Genomic DNA, 16,166 nt, shown 5'->3' on the forward strand with positions numbered 1-16,166 from the left:
AAGAAACTCCAAAGTTTTCCAAGCTGGGTGGCATTGCCAAAACTCAGCGCGTTGGCGGGCAGGACAGCCAGCTCTATACCATCTTGTTCCACGTAGCTGGTGTACCGGCCCAGGTGCTTTTTCCCCCCATGCTAATGTTTTCTAACTCCTCATGTGATGCTTTGGATTTAAAAAAAACCCCAAACAACAAAAAAAACCCAAACAAACCCCAAACCCTCAATGTTTTGACGCTGATACCTGTATGAAGTGGAAGGAGTATTCTTATGATGCGTTGGTGGTGGGACCATAGACAGATTGGTGTCCGTTTTGGGCAGCAGTGACATTGTTCTCCTGTGTTATTGGTCTATTCTAGCATTCGGGGATAAATAGTTCCAATGCTGAAGTGCTGACACTGTACAATGTGACAGAGGCGGACGCTGGAGAATATATTTGTAAGGTCTCCAATTATATAGGGGAGGCCAACCAGTCTGCCTGGCTCTCTGTTCTGCCAAGTATACAAGGTAACAATGTTTTTTAAAGCAAGCTGGATGTAGAAGCTGGAAAAAATGGTGCTTTGGGAGACTGCAGGCAGCTTGTAGGATAACTCTTTGGCCTTGTGGTATATGTGTAATCCTCCTTCGGTGATGCAACTGGTATTACACCAGCAGCCATGGAAAAATTCCCACAATATTTTGTGTGTGCCATAAGCTCTGGTTTCCGATGCTGATCTTTATTCTCTCTTGTGTTTGGTGTCTTTGTGTTTGTGTCCAGTTTTATTGTTAATTCTGCATACTTTGCAGTTCACATATAGGGTACTTGTTGAGTAATGTAATTATGACCTAATTAGGGTATATATTTTTTAATATATATATATACACGTGTGTGTGTATATATATATATGAAACGTTCACATAAGTACCCACTGAAGCGTAAGTCAGGTCAGTTTAGTCACTTACAACTTCCCACGTCACCTACGACTGTGCAGGGTGGGAGGGTTTTCCAGTTGTTATTCACCTGTTATTAACTGGGTAATAACCCTTCAATAACAATAAAGACTGGCAACAATGCGGCTACAACTCACAACTAAATTTACTTTAAAATGGTCTGGTAAAAATGTGTTTATTCCCTCATTGTGTATTTCGAAGTATCATTTTTGAATGGAACAGAGAGAAAAAGCAGCAAACAATAATTTCTCTAAATCTCCATCATAGAGACCTTGACACTGATGCCCTGCTTGCACGCCCATCTTGGGACAGCTGGAAAGTTCCAGGTCTAAGATTTACTCTATTTATATGAGTTTGGATAATCACTGATACGCTGATTGGTTTGGTGCATAATGACTTGTCAAGCCAGAGATTTAGCAAATCTAGAAGGAGACCAGAAAAAAGAAAAACTTCCAGAATTTTTTTTCAGTCTCTAAGCTTTAGAAAAATATCTTTTATTTCCATCTCCTGGTTCTTGAACCTTTGGGGTCCAGCTTTTCTCCACATCTCTGAGAGCCACAACTGATCTTTTTTGAACAAGAGCTGAGATACCTTCCACTGTGCTTCTAAGCAAAACACCAAATATTACCAGACTTCATATTAAAATGAGATTTGGCAACACTGCACAATGCACAATATTTAAGTGTAGTGCAGTGGATGATGCAAGGTCCATACACTGCATAAGACAGCTACTAAGTTTTGTCTTTTGGAGCAGAATTTGCCCGCTTTTTTTTTTTTTTATCCTTTCAGAGTATATTTTTATAGTAAATTCTTTCCTCTGAAACAGGTAACTACATGTGAAGGATCCCGCATTCTGTCCTACTTTGTTTTATCTTTGTTTTTCTTCCAACTTTCATTTATTAAAAGAGAAGAAGGGAAAAAAAAAAAAGCTTTGTGGGTTAATTTTTCCATGTCATTTGATTGCATGCATGTTTAGGTGGTGAGTTTAGGTCTGGTGAAGGGTGTTGATTACTTTCTGAGGTGAGCTGGGACCTGTTGGTAAACGCCTTTTGGATGAGGGATTGTGGATGGGGAAGGAGCTTTGCATCTCTACACCTCTGCCTTTACAAAGTGCAAAGCCCTGTGGCTCCATCTCCCTATCCACAAGAATTCTCTCAATGTCTAGCTTTTCCTCTTGCTTCCCTCTTTTGTTTTTTTTTTAGGCTGCCGGTGTTAACACCACGGACAAAGAAATTGAGGTTCTCTATATACGGAATGTAACTTTTGAGGATGCTGGGGAGTATACATGCTTGGCGGGTAATTCTATTGGGATATCCTTTCACACTGCATGGTTGACAGTTCTGCCAGGTATACACTGCTCTCTTTCCGTGGTTTTTCCTCTTTTTTTTCCCCTTGTTGATTGCTGCAGAGTTAGCACGGCTTCTGTCTCAGAAAAGGACTTTTACAATGATTTTTTTTTTTTTAAACACAGCTGTCTCAAGCCAATGAATTGTTTTGTCACATATTTGCAACTCCAAAAACCTAACAACAACAAAAAAAAAGGGGGGGGAATGGCTATTGCACTTAATTGAAATATTTTTACATCTGTTAAATGTTCATCAGAAATGCTAAGGAACTGCATTTCCTTAGCACTTCAGTGAGATAACTGAAAATCAGCACATTAATCATTGTAAACTTTTCCAAGAGGAGGAAATTCAAAGTTTCTTATGAAGTTCTTTGGGACTAATTTGGCCACAGTAATGTACTAGTTCATTAAAATACCTGAGCTGTTCAGTGTGCTTAAATTCACTTTTACCTATCATCCAAATATCTTATGGAAATTCTAATTTTAATACTAATGGATTGTGTACAGAAGCAGTGCCTTCCATATCTTGGGAATCGGCTCCGTGCATCTTTAAACATTGCATGCTCTAAGAAAACAAGTAGTCATTTGCTTTTACTGCAAAGCATGTCTTGCTGTTCTGGGGTTGATGATGTTTCTATCTTTAAAAGAAACAAACATCAATGTGCTTTATTGCCTGAAAATTGTTATCAGCTGTTAGAAGATGTAACTGTAGTTGGTTTTGACACTACTCAAATTTTCTCATTTATAACTGTTGGCAGCTGCCTTAGGGGGTTCCTTTGAAAAAACATGAACCACCTGAGGTTTGCTGGGTCATCTTGTGCTTACCATTTATTAATTGTTAATCCTAAGTAAAAGGTACAAAACCTGCATGTGCATATTGCTGAGGTTCATATTATGGGAGTGAAATGTTCCCACTTTCTGCAGATAATTTCTTACCCTTTATTAAAATATATTGAACAAGGCAACTTTATTACATCTCACTCTTATGTGAACTCTGAGCCTGCGTGGTCTGTCACCAGGCAGGCAAAGCAGTACTTGTGTAGAGCTTGCTTCTGCTAGCAGTGTTTGCATTTTGCAAGTGCTTGAACAGCATTTTTTTAACCAATTTTCTTGAATGAAATATTTGTATAAGCCTAGAATGAGGCACAAGAAAATTTCAGCTTGAACGTGCATTGCTTGCAGAGTGACCGCTGATTGCTGTGGAATGCTGTTTATCCGGGGGATGAATCCCAGATAAGGGATTAGGGACAGTGTTTGCACATATAACTGTCTTGAAGATAATTTCAAAATGGTTTCAATCAGAGTAACAGCTATGTAGAACCACTCCCACTAAAATCTAATCTCATAGACTGGTAACCACTGATGAGGTTACTTGAAATATGCAGTCCTCACAAAAGAGGACTCATTAATTAACGTATTGCTAGCAATTCAGCTTTCGCTTGCCTTATGCTTTTTATTCTGACACTGGGCTCTTCAAAGGACCTCAGGGGAGTTAGGCACCCGGCATGAACCGCAGCGAGTTAAGCAGCTGGGCAGCCAGGTCCTTGAAACACTCTTGAAATCCCGGACTTGAATTTAGAAACATGATGAGGCACTGATTCATCCTGGCTTCCCTCTGTATTTTGAGACCCCAGTGAAAATTTTGGATAAACAGGCAATGCAGACTCAAGCCCAAATGTCTATTTGTGAATTTAGACACTTTTCTTTTAGGCTAGCTAATTCAATATTTTATCTTTAGATGTGTCTTTATGTGGTTAAAAAGAATTACAGTGCTTTTGAAGTTTGACTTGAGCAACAAAATGAACCTGAGCCTAGTTTGAACACTTCAGTTTTTTTTTTTTCCCCCCTAAAACTATGCTTGATTATCCAATATTTCAATGTATATGTATCTACCTATCTAGGCAGACACATGTATATGTCTATATATGTATGCATACATGCACAAGCTCACACTCAATGGCAAACTGAGAAGTCAAAGCAGTGATCTGGAAAGAGGAATTACTCTCAGATTACAGGATGGCCTAAACATTCACAGTATTTTGTATGTCACACAGTCACTGCGAGAATTGCTGATATTTTACCATTTCCTGTTGTTCCAAGCGCTGTACCGAACTATGCTTGTACTGTGTGCTAACTCTGTGGCATGATTGTTCCCTCCTAAAAACTTCCAATCCAGCTCCTGAAAAAGAAAAAGAATATCCGACATCTCCAGACTACCTGGAAATAGCAATTTACTGCATAGGGGTCTTCTTAATTGCCTGCATGGTGCTGACAGTCATCCTGTGTCGCATGAAAAACACCACCAAGAAGCCCGATTTCAGCAGCCAACCCGCTGTCCATAAGCTGACAAAGCGAATCCCTCTGCGCAGACAGGTAACAGAAAGTAGATAAAGAGTTAAAAAAAATTTTACCAAACAACCAAGCCAGCACATCCTTCTGATGAAAGCTTTGGAAAGGGGAATAAATAAGCATTATACCAAATTGCAGTAGGGGTGGGATTTAATCTGGCACCTAGGATACTCGCATGGGAAGAAAATGCATCTTAACACAGCAATGTGTGTCTCAAGGCAAGGAAATCAGGGCAGGGATGTTAGAGGAGAAATGTAAAAAATGGAGTATGTTCTGTATTAGCAGTCTATAGATGGAAAAAATGTATTTAAAGTATTTTGGGGCCTGATCCCACAGCTCATTGAAGTCAATGGAAAAACTTCTACTGACTTAATGGACTTTGGAACAGAATCCTATTTAATTGTGTATTTATAATGTTTCTAAGGTGACTATTATTGTAGTAACTAGGTACCAGATACAGAGAGGTATTTTTCAGCAAGAATTTTGATGATGGGGGGGGAACTTCATAGCCAAGCATCCAGAAACCACTTCAAAATAGAAAAAAAGACTGTAATCAAGTAAAAATAGGGGAGATACTATATCAGATCTCAGATAGTTTGCTTAAGATGCTGATGCTTTTGAGTGAGGAATAAAAGCAAATGTCAGTTAAAAGGCATACAACAGCATTGCATGAAATATTTTATGATTGCTTGTGGCTGGCAATGAGTGTTTCTGGAGAGGGCAATACCCCGAGCAACAAACCAGTTGAACGAGTAACAGGACTTTGGCTTTGTCACAGGCCATCACTTGCCAAAACAGCCTCCATTCCCGCATACTATCCTCTCCTGAAAGACTTGTTTCTTTTGAAGCTGGAGTTTAATATGTTTTGATTTTCTTGCAGTAGGCCTTCAGGATAGACTTCTGAACCCACCAAATCCACCCCCAGGTTTCAGCCCTGAGAGGCGGAGGGGTGTTGGCATCTGAGGCTGTGGTTCACCACCTTATTCAAAATAGGGACCATCTGCGGGAATTGGATCCAGGCTCTGGTCAGGGGGTTTGGATCTGAGGGTTTAGTTCGGGTCCATCTGCACCATGAATAGGTTGTGCAGAATTTCTGCAGATTGTTTTTACAGCCTGTCCAGAATATTATCACTGTCAGAGTAATACATGTACCTTAAAAATAGTTTTTCAGTATGGGTGAGTGTCTGAAATTTAGAAGCACGATCACACAGAGTTAGGGTGGAGCTTGGTCTTGGGATTTTGAATAGTATTATTTTTTTTCTGAACCCTTGTTTCACGGTTTCTGAATCTCCTTAGTTAAAAATACTACGGAATAGTAATGTTTTAGCCATCTTCCTCTAAAGTGGAGTATTTTACAAAATCTTGAGGTGGGGGACATGAACTTTGTCTGATCTGAAAAATATTTGGTTTGTTTTATGAGCAAAAATGTTAATTCTTATTTTTTCTGACTTTGCCACTTTTTGTTTTTTTTTTTAATTTTACGTTTTTACTCATTTGCTTGGAAATCACTGGAAAGAAGAGGGACTTTTGACTCTGAGTGTATCAGAAAGAATGATGAGGAGCCCTCGGCTCAATTCACACATCTCTATGGCTAAAAATCTGTGTAGCTTTCTGGACAAAGAAGGCTTTTCAAATGTTGTATACTTAATCAGAGAGAGATACATATCAGCTGCCTAGATAAAATACATTTATTAGATTTCTGCCTGAATATAAAAGCATCATAATGACTCAGAGATAAGTTGATGGCATGAAAATTACCTAGGGTTTGGTGTGATCTCAGTTGTGTCAGTTGGAAATGGTTCCTCAGGGGGAGAGTGTTATTTCATTGCGTGTGACAGCAGTGCCAACCACTGCCCTCAGTTTAGTTATTTATCATTAAATGATGCAATATGGACCTTCTCCAAAGCTATTGTTTTCACAGAGAGAAAAAATCTCTGTCTTACAACATGCTTGTCAGATAGGGTTTTATCGGTTTATTTTGGTTTTCTATATTTTCTTAGCAAAACCAGCATTTTGCTTTTTAAAAGTGGGACTAATTTTTTGAAAAATAGTATATGTTTGAAAGTACGGATCTTATTTCAACCCCTAAGCAAAAATTCCACCACTCTCAATTTTCCTGAGTACATTTTATTAACAGGAGTTTCTCATTGAAGGGGTCTCTGCTTTCGTATCTTCATAGAGGAAAATATAACTACTATAAGCATTAAAAGAAATCTGTATTTCTGTTTTGATGATTTCACTGGTCATTTCACTAGTTGTTTGTATTAGCTTGCAGAGGCAGGATGAGATGAACAGTCCCTGAAGACTTGCTCATCAACAGTGAAGATTCCTTAATTTTTCAGTTAGCATCTTCTTGGTCTCTAAGGCTGCAGCAGTTGTTTAGTTTCTGCATCTTTTAAAGCTGGTTTTGGATTTCAGAATTGTTGTCACAAATCAAGAATTAAAAAATAATCCAGGAGGTGTTTTATTTAATGGGTATGTGTTTCTGGATTATTCAACTCTATTTGGTTTGTTGTACCACCAGGCTTACTTTTTTGTTTCAGTTTATTTGCATTTCAGGGGATTGTATTTAAAGCCTGGTGGGGTTTTGTCACTAAACCTTTATTTATCCATTGATCACAGAAGGTTCTCCCTTGCCTTTGTGTATGCTGTATGTGGGAGGAATAGGGAAAGTGGCCGAGTTGTTGAGAGGATGGGCGAGAGTGAGCAGGGGAGATGCTCGTGGCAGGGCAACTGTGTGAGCTGGGCAGAGATCTGGGGCTGGGTGATGGGATTTGTTGGAATTCCAGAGAAATGAGGCCATAGATTGGGGAATTCTTGATATTGTTTTCAAAGCTCTCTGCTGCTGGGTCAAGCTCCCTAAGGATCTGGATATGAAAATAATCCTGGTTCATGAAGAGGCATTTGCATGACTGTGATGCCATCTTGTCTAAGTGGGATAAGAGTCTTGCTGAGTAACATATGGTTTGGTTTGCAGGCCTGGATTCTCGTACACTATTTAGTCTGAGCTACTACAGGATTTTATCATTCCCCACATGCAGGCATTTTTTTCCTGCCAAAATGCGGTTCTTTTCGCATTCATCGGAAGGGTCATGATGAAGTCAGGAATTATCAGTTCCCTCCCCCGACAGTCCTCAGCCTCACTAGGATCTGGTACTTGGTTTTTGAAATAGAAACTTCTTGCAGGGAAATCGGTAAGCAATTCCTCTTCTTTATACAAAAGCAGAGAGCTGCAATGCTCTGTTGGTAATAGCCATGTTCTGCATAGAAGTACCAGCTTGCAAGGGCATGGAAAGAAGTATTTGTAGGATTGAACATCAGAAGCCAATTTACAGTATAGGCTTTAGGTGACAGGTTCACTGAACCAAAAGGTAAAGAGTAGCCTTCAATAGGATATACACCTCCCCCCCCCCCCCCCAACTAAAAAAAAAAAAAACAAAAAACTAACCCCCCCCCCCCCCCCAATAAATTATAATTAAAACAGACAAAAAGACAGTGCTGCTCTAATGGTTATAGAAGGTCCCATCTCTTGTGACTTACCCAGTCAAAGTAAAGTACAAGTGTCTGTCATCATTAGCATGCCATTAGTGCTATCACAGTTAATCTGTCAAATTTGAACCCCCTCAACTTGGGCGTATATATGTGTACGTATATATATGTATGTCTATATGTCCTTCCTCCTTAAATAGGAATGATTTCTTACGCTTAGTATTTTAAATACATTCCCATTAATTTATATCTTCTGCCGTTGTTGATTCCTTCATAAAGATATAGTGAGCATATTTGTGATGAGCAAAGACTGATCAGTTTAAAGTGAGACTTAAGCTCACCAAGCAAAATAGGTAATTCAAAATGATGATGGCAGCTGGAACATGAGAAAAAGGAAATAATCTGGAACAAGTAAAGTAACATAGTATTTCACATAGTATTGAGCTGTAAAAAAATATCATTCATTTTAAGGAATAGACCCTGTAATACAAAGATTAATATACAACTGTCAGTAGGATATGTTGCAAGGAATTTACCTTAATACCTATTTTAGTTTCTTGCTTTATCCTTGGATTCCTCTATATGGAAACCATTGACTTGCCTAGTAGTACTCGTTTGTTATTTTGTTGTTGTGTAAGTGTTTCAAAAGGAGCGCTTTTCATGAAGGGATGATGCATGTGTTTTAAATGTCAGTACTTAACATTAGGAATCCTCAGTTTCATGTAGTGCATTTAACCTTGTATTTTCCTAGATCCAGTCACTCGGACTGTTTCTATCAACAGCTAATAGCATTACTTACTAGTTACATTTATATACATATATGCGTATGACTTCAAATTAACTTTATAGCAGAACCTTCAAAAAGACTGACAATTATAGGAAATCACTGCATGGCTGCTAAAATCTCACAGCATGAGTGCCAGAACTGACAGATGTAGGCTTCGGGATATGGTATAAATCATCAGTGGAGGAAAACACCCTTCATAATCAATTACAGACAATTACACACTGCTCTGCGTCTGATTTTGCCACATGGCATTAAAAGATTCCAGCAAAGATTCGTTTGTTTTAAATGCTCTGCTGCTTAGAAATGCTTGTAAAGCATTATCTGAGAGCTGATTAAATACAGCGTGTTGGCCGAAGGACAAATATGTTGTTAAAATGGGGATATAATAATGCATTGGTGCGTGAGGTTTGGACACAGTGGGTTTTTCTCCTTCTGAAGTGCAGATATGGAGCTAAAGATCTGTCTGAGGCTAGTACTTCTTTTGGTTCTGGCCTCCTAAAAGCAGAAAGGAAGCACACAAAGAATATTTTATGGTGGAGGTCTACCTTCCTGTCGAGGTTAACGTATACCACAATAGTCCTTTCAGTGTTCTGCTCAAGTCAAGCTGACTTCTGCCTTCCTTGCTTTAATTAAGCACTCAAAATACCTCTTTAGTGTAGCGTCATCACTGAAAATAGGTGACACCAACACAGCGAGTAGACCTTGAAGATGTCTAATTCACCTACATTAGATGCCCTTCCTTGCTTCTCTGTCCTGGCTCTGCTTTGTTCCTTTATCTCCAAGAAGCCCATGTTGGTGAGCTGGGTGATTGCCCAAGAAGTTAATGCGTTTTGACTTAGATGTCCAGCTGCTGCTTCTTGGCACCTGCTAGACCCAAAGTGGCCCTGGAGTCTGTATATTGGCCATGTACAATTACAAGCTTGCTTCAAAAACTCAGTATGGCCTCTATTATGCCTGTGTCCCACGTACCTTGAATCTTTGCATAACTGAAAGCAAAAAGAGCATCCACGTACTTGAAAGCAACTCCACACGCTGAAATGTGGGGTTCGTGGCAGGAGTGTCACTGGTTCTTGAACCTGCATGATAAGGGGTTGGAGGGCAGTGCTGCAGGTGAAAAGGGGAAAGTAGCAAGCTGGAAAAAGGCTTTCTATATGCTGTTACTTAAATGTATACATGTAGATTAAAGTTGACCATGTCTACTGACCTTGGAGTAGGTAGGGTTTTCCTCATTCTTTTATAGTGCACTCTAAGGCAATGAAAAAAGATGCTTAAGGATGAGTTCAAAGGTTAATTCTTTACTATTGCAGTAAAGGTGAAAGGCCATTTTGAAACAGAAAATCTCCTCCAACCATAAGCCAGCCTGGGTTGGCTTCGTCTTTTCTGGAGCAGATTTTTATAGTCCTTGAGCTCCTGTAACTGTACTGCTCCAGTTAATCAATCAGAAGAATATTCCCTGGGATTGCAGTCCATTTTTCTTCTTCCAGGCACTGAGTAGTTCCTCTGGATTTTTCATCATTCCTATCCACACTAATGCGCTTTGGTTACCTACAGCATCTCTGGCCAATCATCCAGTTATTGTGTGAAGTAAACGTGCAATTGTGTTAAAAGGGAAATTGGCAGAGTTTTTCATCTGTTTTTTTTTAATACATTATTACTATTTAACTTCTGTGTTTGAAATGCATCACTGGTCTATTTCAGTTTATTGCAGGTTTACTTTTGTAGGTTTTAACCATGCTAAGACTGTTGAATTGTGAGTATAAGAGCTAGTGAAAAGATGAAACTATGGCAGAGATCTGAACAGTGTCTAATACAAATATTGTATTCATGGAAAAAAAAGACCCCAGACCATTTTGGGCCATTTCTGATACGTAAGGGATATCATCTAAATTTTGCAGCTTCACTTCCATGCCTTCCTGATGTCCCATGAAAACAATGACTATAATGACAAAGAAAGGCAAGAAAGTAAAGGCAATGTTAATAAATAAAAAGGAATCAAGACTTGAATAAAGATCTTGGTAGAATGGCTGGAGAATAGTGGGTGGATCTTGGAAATATGGAGGAAGTTGTCATAGAGTATTAGTAAGTTTGTGGTGAGAGATGAAAAAATGGAAACTTAGAAATAACAGAAAAATGAAATTCAGGGGAAGTCGTGGGGGACAGAGGAGTTGTCACATTGTTCGCGGAGATTTGCACATTTCTTAGTATTGAACTGGTTCATTTAATGAAGCATCATTTTAAAACCATAATGAAATAATGAAAATGAGCAAAAAATAAGCAAAAGTCTAATTCCAGCCCTGGTTCTCATGCTGGCTTGCCACGCAGCTCCAGCAGGTGTGTTCCCCTCTGTAGACTGGGCATGGCAGCATCTCTCTAAGGACTCTGTTCAGTATTCACTTACTGATTTATTTAGAGCTACATAGTCTGCCTTAATAGTAGTTTTCTGTTTGTATCCCAAGTGGTCACCATATTTATTATCCTAGAGGAATGTGTCAGGTACTTATATTTGCTGAAAGTAAATATTAACATTAATGATGGTGGGATGAATGAGGAGGAAAGCGGTCCACCTTTGTTTTTTGAATGGTAGCCTTATTTGTGCAGTTATACTCTCTTGTTCCATAGACACCACATGCAGAAGCTGGAGCTTCTGATACCAAGAAAGGTCTGTCAGCTGCAAAACTGGTTAATTTTTAAAACCAGGTTAATTTTCTGATAGCAATCCTTAACACTTTCTTCCTTATGAAACCTCTTTCCAGTCTTAATCTGTGGTCTTAGAAAAATGTGTCAAGAAGCCAAACCCATTTGATGAGATGGATTTGAGGATGTCTACCTGCAAAGAGACCTCTCAAACAAAACAGATGGTCAGAATCATGATGAGAAATTTGTTTGAGCGCCTTAGCCTTGTCTTGTCAAAGTGCATTGTGTAAGAGCATGACTTGCAAAAGCCTTTCAGCCCCATTCTGAGGAGCTCAAATAATTCCGTGGGCTGAGACACTGTAATTGTTAATTGGACTTAATATAAGGGAGCACTACGTTGCACTTATCAGGTGTCATAGAGACAAGAGGATTTGGTGTTCATATCACTGCGTGTCACTGATCTGTACTTTAATGCTATTGGGATCTATTTGCTTATAATTGCTTTTTTAATCTAGTTATAAGACCTGTGGAACAAAATTGTAGCCTGGTGACATTTTACATAAGCAAAACTGGTATCAAAGTTGACTCCAGGTGATGAGGACAAAGGTCGAGAGTGGTAGTTATTCTGATGCTCTAGGCTTCCAGCTTGGGCAGGGTCCCAACAATGCCCGCTGAGAAGCACCTCCTGTTGCCTGATGTGAGGACGGGTACCAGTGATGGCATTGTGAAACAACCTTCATCCCGCCTTGGCCACCAAATTTGGGCTTGACCAAGACTGTCATGGCCTGAAGAGAGAAGGAGGATTCACACTTAAAGGAGGGGAAGACTGGCAATACAAGCATTTTTGTTTTGTGTTCATATTCACTTGAAACTCTGACATCAGCAGACGGCAGGCTGCTGCTTGCAGGTTTAAGGAAGGAGCCTTATAGAAGATACACCATTCACACCAAAACAAGTTTTGTTACATGGATGGAATAGCTGCCTCCTTTTTCAAAGCAGTTATCATTAAGTACCTTTGATGCTCTAAGGAAAATGTTGTTGAGGCCGATGAGAAATCATACTCCAAAGTGAATTACATTTCAAAGCATTAGACATTTGTCATGGTTTAACCCCAGCCGGGTTTTCTTCTATGAAGAAAATTAACTCTATCCCAGCCAAAACCAGCACAACATTAAATTATTTTTAGGAGCTTTTCTCCACGTTGCCTGCAGAATCTTTAATTGGGAATGTAGTGAGCTGAAAACTTAAGTATTCCCCAATTATTCTGATAGCTTTTGATGTTTCCAATAATGAATGCTTAGAAAATATAGAATCATAGAATTGTTTAGGTTGGAAAAGACCTTAAAGATCATGGAGTCAAGCCGTTAACCTAGCACTGCCAAGTCCACCACTAAACCATAGAATCATAGAATCATTAAGGTTGGAAGAGACCTCTAAGATCATCGAGTCCAACCGTCAACCCAACACCAACATGCCCACTAAACCATGTTCCCTAAGCGCCTCATCTACCCGTCTTTTAAATACTTCCAGGGATGGTGACTCAACCACTTCCCTGGGCAGCCTGTTCCAATGTTCAATGAGGTCTCCCCTCAGCCTCCTTTTCTCCAGGCTAAACAACCCCAGTTCCCCCAGCCGCTCCTCATAAGACTTGTTCTCCAGACCCCTCACCAGCCTCGTTGCCCTTCTCTGGACATGCTCCAGCCCCTCAGTGTCTTTCCTGTAGTGAGGGGCCCAAAACTGAACACAGTATTCGAGGTGCAGCCTCACCAGGGCCGAGTACAGGGGCACGATCACTTCCCTGCTCCTGCTGGCCACACTATTTCTGATACAGGCCAGGATGCCACTGGCCTTCTTGGCCGCCTGGGCACACTGCCGGCTCATGTTCAGCCGGCTGTCGACCAGCACCCCCAGGTCCTTTTCCGCCAGGCAGCTTTCCAGCCACTCTTCCCCAAGCCTGTAGCGCTGCATGGGGTTGTTGTGACCCAAGTGCAGGACCCGGCGTGAGAGAGTCCAACATTTCCTACACAGGAACATGCATGTAACCTTGATGTGATGAAATATACGGGACCCTTTGCAAAAATACAATTTTCAATTAAAAATTCAAAATTTCAATTTAATAGTAACACCAAAAATAGTAAATTGTGTGCTGATTTGGGAAAAGAAGTGGTGACACAGACAACGAGAAGTGAGTGGAGGAAGAGAGCTTATTGGTAACCTCTGCTCACAGTATAAGCTGCCCACTTGGGTATCTGAGGGTGGCGATGTAAATACTCTCAGTTGATTAAAAAAGTATTACTCTGATAAACAAAAAGAGAGAAAAGTTAATTTAATTTATCTTCTGAGTGAATGTATTTAAAACTTACAGGGTTTTCAACCTATGGGACAGACTTACAGCCTTGGCAGCAATTAGAGTCATTATTGTGCTTACAAGGGGAGGGTAAATCTGTGAGAATAGTGCATTAGAAACAAGACTGTAGGTTCCACCGCTTTTTCCTAATACCACTGTTCTGAGCTGGCTTGGTTATCAAGTACTGCTGTTTTTCAGATATTGGGTCAAGATTACATCTCTGCTTTCCCCCCCCCCCCCCCCCCTTTTTTTCATCTTGTATTTTCACAGGTGTCAGCCGACTCAAGCTCCTCCATGAATTCCAACACACCTCTGGTGAGGATAACTACTCGCCTCTCCTCTACTGCCGATGCTCCCATGCTGGCAGGAGTCTCGGAATATGAATTGCCGGAAGACCCAAAATGGGAGTTTCCAAGAGATAAGTATGTAGCCTGTTTCTCTTAACACTAGCTACACATGTCTGAAAAACATGACACAGTATGAGAGGAAACATCTTTCCCAGTATTTCCCAGGGTTTCTTTAGTTAAAAGAAAATCTCAGTTACCTCCTCTGAAGGTCAAGATCCAATTCAATTGTCTGAAATCAGTCTTTTTTCAAATAGAAGCTGAATTTTCTCTGCCTGTCATTCTGATTTTATTTTCAGATTACTGGTAGGTTTTCAGGTACCCTGCTGAAATGTAACTCCTCTGTTACGAAAGGAGTGAATCTGAAATGTTATTTCAAAATACATATGATTTAGACTGGGAAAGGTGACCACATACAAGCATTGTTGAAGGGCAGTTGAGATTTCCCCAAGCAATACCTCTGTATATGAAACCATGTTTCTTAGCGGAAATATTAAACTTAATTGTTTAATATAGATAACAAAATATCACGTAGAAGATAAAGTCTAGAATATGGTATTAGAGAATCCCTTCTTCCTGTTGGGACCTTCTGGGTAGGATTTTGTGTTGATTTTGTAGTAGCCTGTATTGATGGAGATGATGGTTTTCGATTTAGTGGGGCATTTTGCATATTGTGTACATATATATACAACTTCTGTGGCTTAAAAGTATTAGGTTTCAAGCAGAGCATACTGAATCTTGATATATGTAAATTAATATGGTTACATAATATTTTCTTCAAAGTCTGTTGAATAACATGCAAAATGAGCTGCTGAATAATCTAATTAAAGCTGTAACCATATTTCTTAATATAAAAAAGACGTGTGAAAGAAAGATAATATTAACACAGGTAGAACCGTGATTATATATTAAAACTAGTACTAACTTTAAGTCTTTAGGTGGCTTTGAGAAAATAACACCTTTTATTACGAACAGTTCTCTTTTGAAGTTCAGCGTTGTAACTTTTGATAGAAGAGCTGTAATTTTGAACCTTCTGACAACTGTTCTGGAAATTATTTTAATGATGTAGCTGAAAACTAGTACAAAATGCTGTAATTGCCACCTGCAGTATTCTAGTCAACAGTGAGGGCCTGTATATATACTTCTGTCAGCCCATACCCTGGGGGGATACACTAAATGCGGAAAATTTTAGTGCGCTAAACATTTAAAACCAGCATTCAGCACAAATGTAGGTGGAGCAGATTTGCAATGAAAGGAGGCTATTTAGAGGCAGTTTATTAGGTTGGGGGGCAGGAGGCACACAATGAGGGGTTTGTTACTTTAGTCCTAGCAGGGCAATAGCACATAAATTAACCAGTTTCCAATGCAAATGTTTGTTCTCTGCCAAGATCCTAAATTCAATTTTAGTTCTGGAGAAAATGCAGGATGACCTCAGCATAGCATACGCTGCCCTTCAGTCTTTGCACCTTTTTAAACTTGCGTTTGCTTTAGAAACCAATCCAAAACAGCTTGAGGAATTCTTACCAAGGCAAAGACTGCATTTGACAAGGAGTCTGCGGGCTGCCCTTGGGAGGAACCACCTCCCACTTCTGTCTTGTTGCCTGAGCAGATAAGCGGGGTTTTCAAGCCACTTAGCCCTGTCTAACACTCTTCTGTTGATGGTATGACAACCTCTCCCTGTATTTCACTGGGGAAGACAGAAGCCTATGCTTTTAAGAACGAGTCCCTATGTATATCATATCTGTGAATCCTGTTTTTGACCGTGGAAAGCCAAGACCTTAAGAACTCAGTTATGAAAATGCTTATGTGAATCCGGCCTCTACACTGGATAACGTTAGCAGCATCAAACCTGCCGAGCACCCTCCCTGATTTCTGCAGCGGCACTGCTTCTGGAGTTAGATGATAAATTTCTGCAATTTACAGAGCCTGAATATGGCCCTCAAGCACT

At 39.8% G+C, this 16,166-nt stretch overlaps 1 protein-coding gene across 1 annotated transcript in view; it reads left to right on the top strand.

Annotated features, from left to right (window-relative positions):
* Positions 1–16,166, top strand: part of FGFR2 (fibroblast growth factor receptor 2) — an 81,664-nt gene that overhangs the window by 50,102 nt on the left and 15,396 nt on the right. The window contains exons 10-12 of the mRNA XM_009325895.1: positions 2,126–2,270; positions 4,445–4,641; positions 14,145–14,296. Of these exons, the coding sequence (XP_009324170.1) occupies positions 2,126–2,270; positions 4,445–4,641; positions 14,145–14,296 (494 nt within the window). The remainder of the gene's footprint in view (positions 1–2,125; positions 2,271–4,444; positions 4,642–14,144; positions 14,297–16,166) is intronic.

The sequence above is a fragment of the Pygoscelis adeliae genome, unplaced genomic scaffold (genome assembly GCF_000699105.1).
Source record: "Pygoscelis adeliae isolate BGI_AS28 unplaced genomic scaffold, ASM69910v1 Scaffold4, whole genome shotgun sequence".
Classification (NCBI taxonomy): domain Eukaryota; kingdom Metazoa; phylum Chordata; class Aves; order Sphenisciformes; family Spheniscidae; genus Pygoscelis; species Pygoscelis adeliae.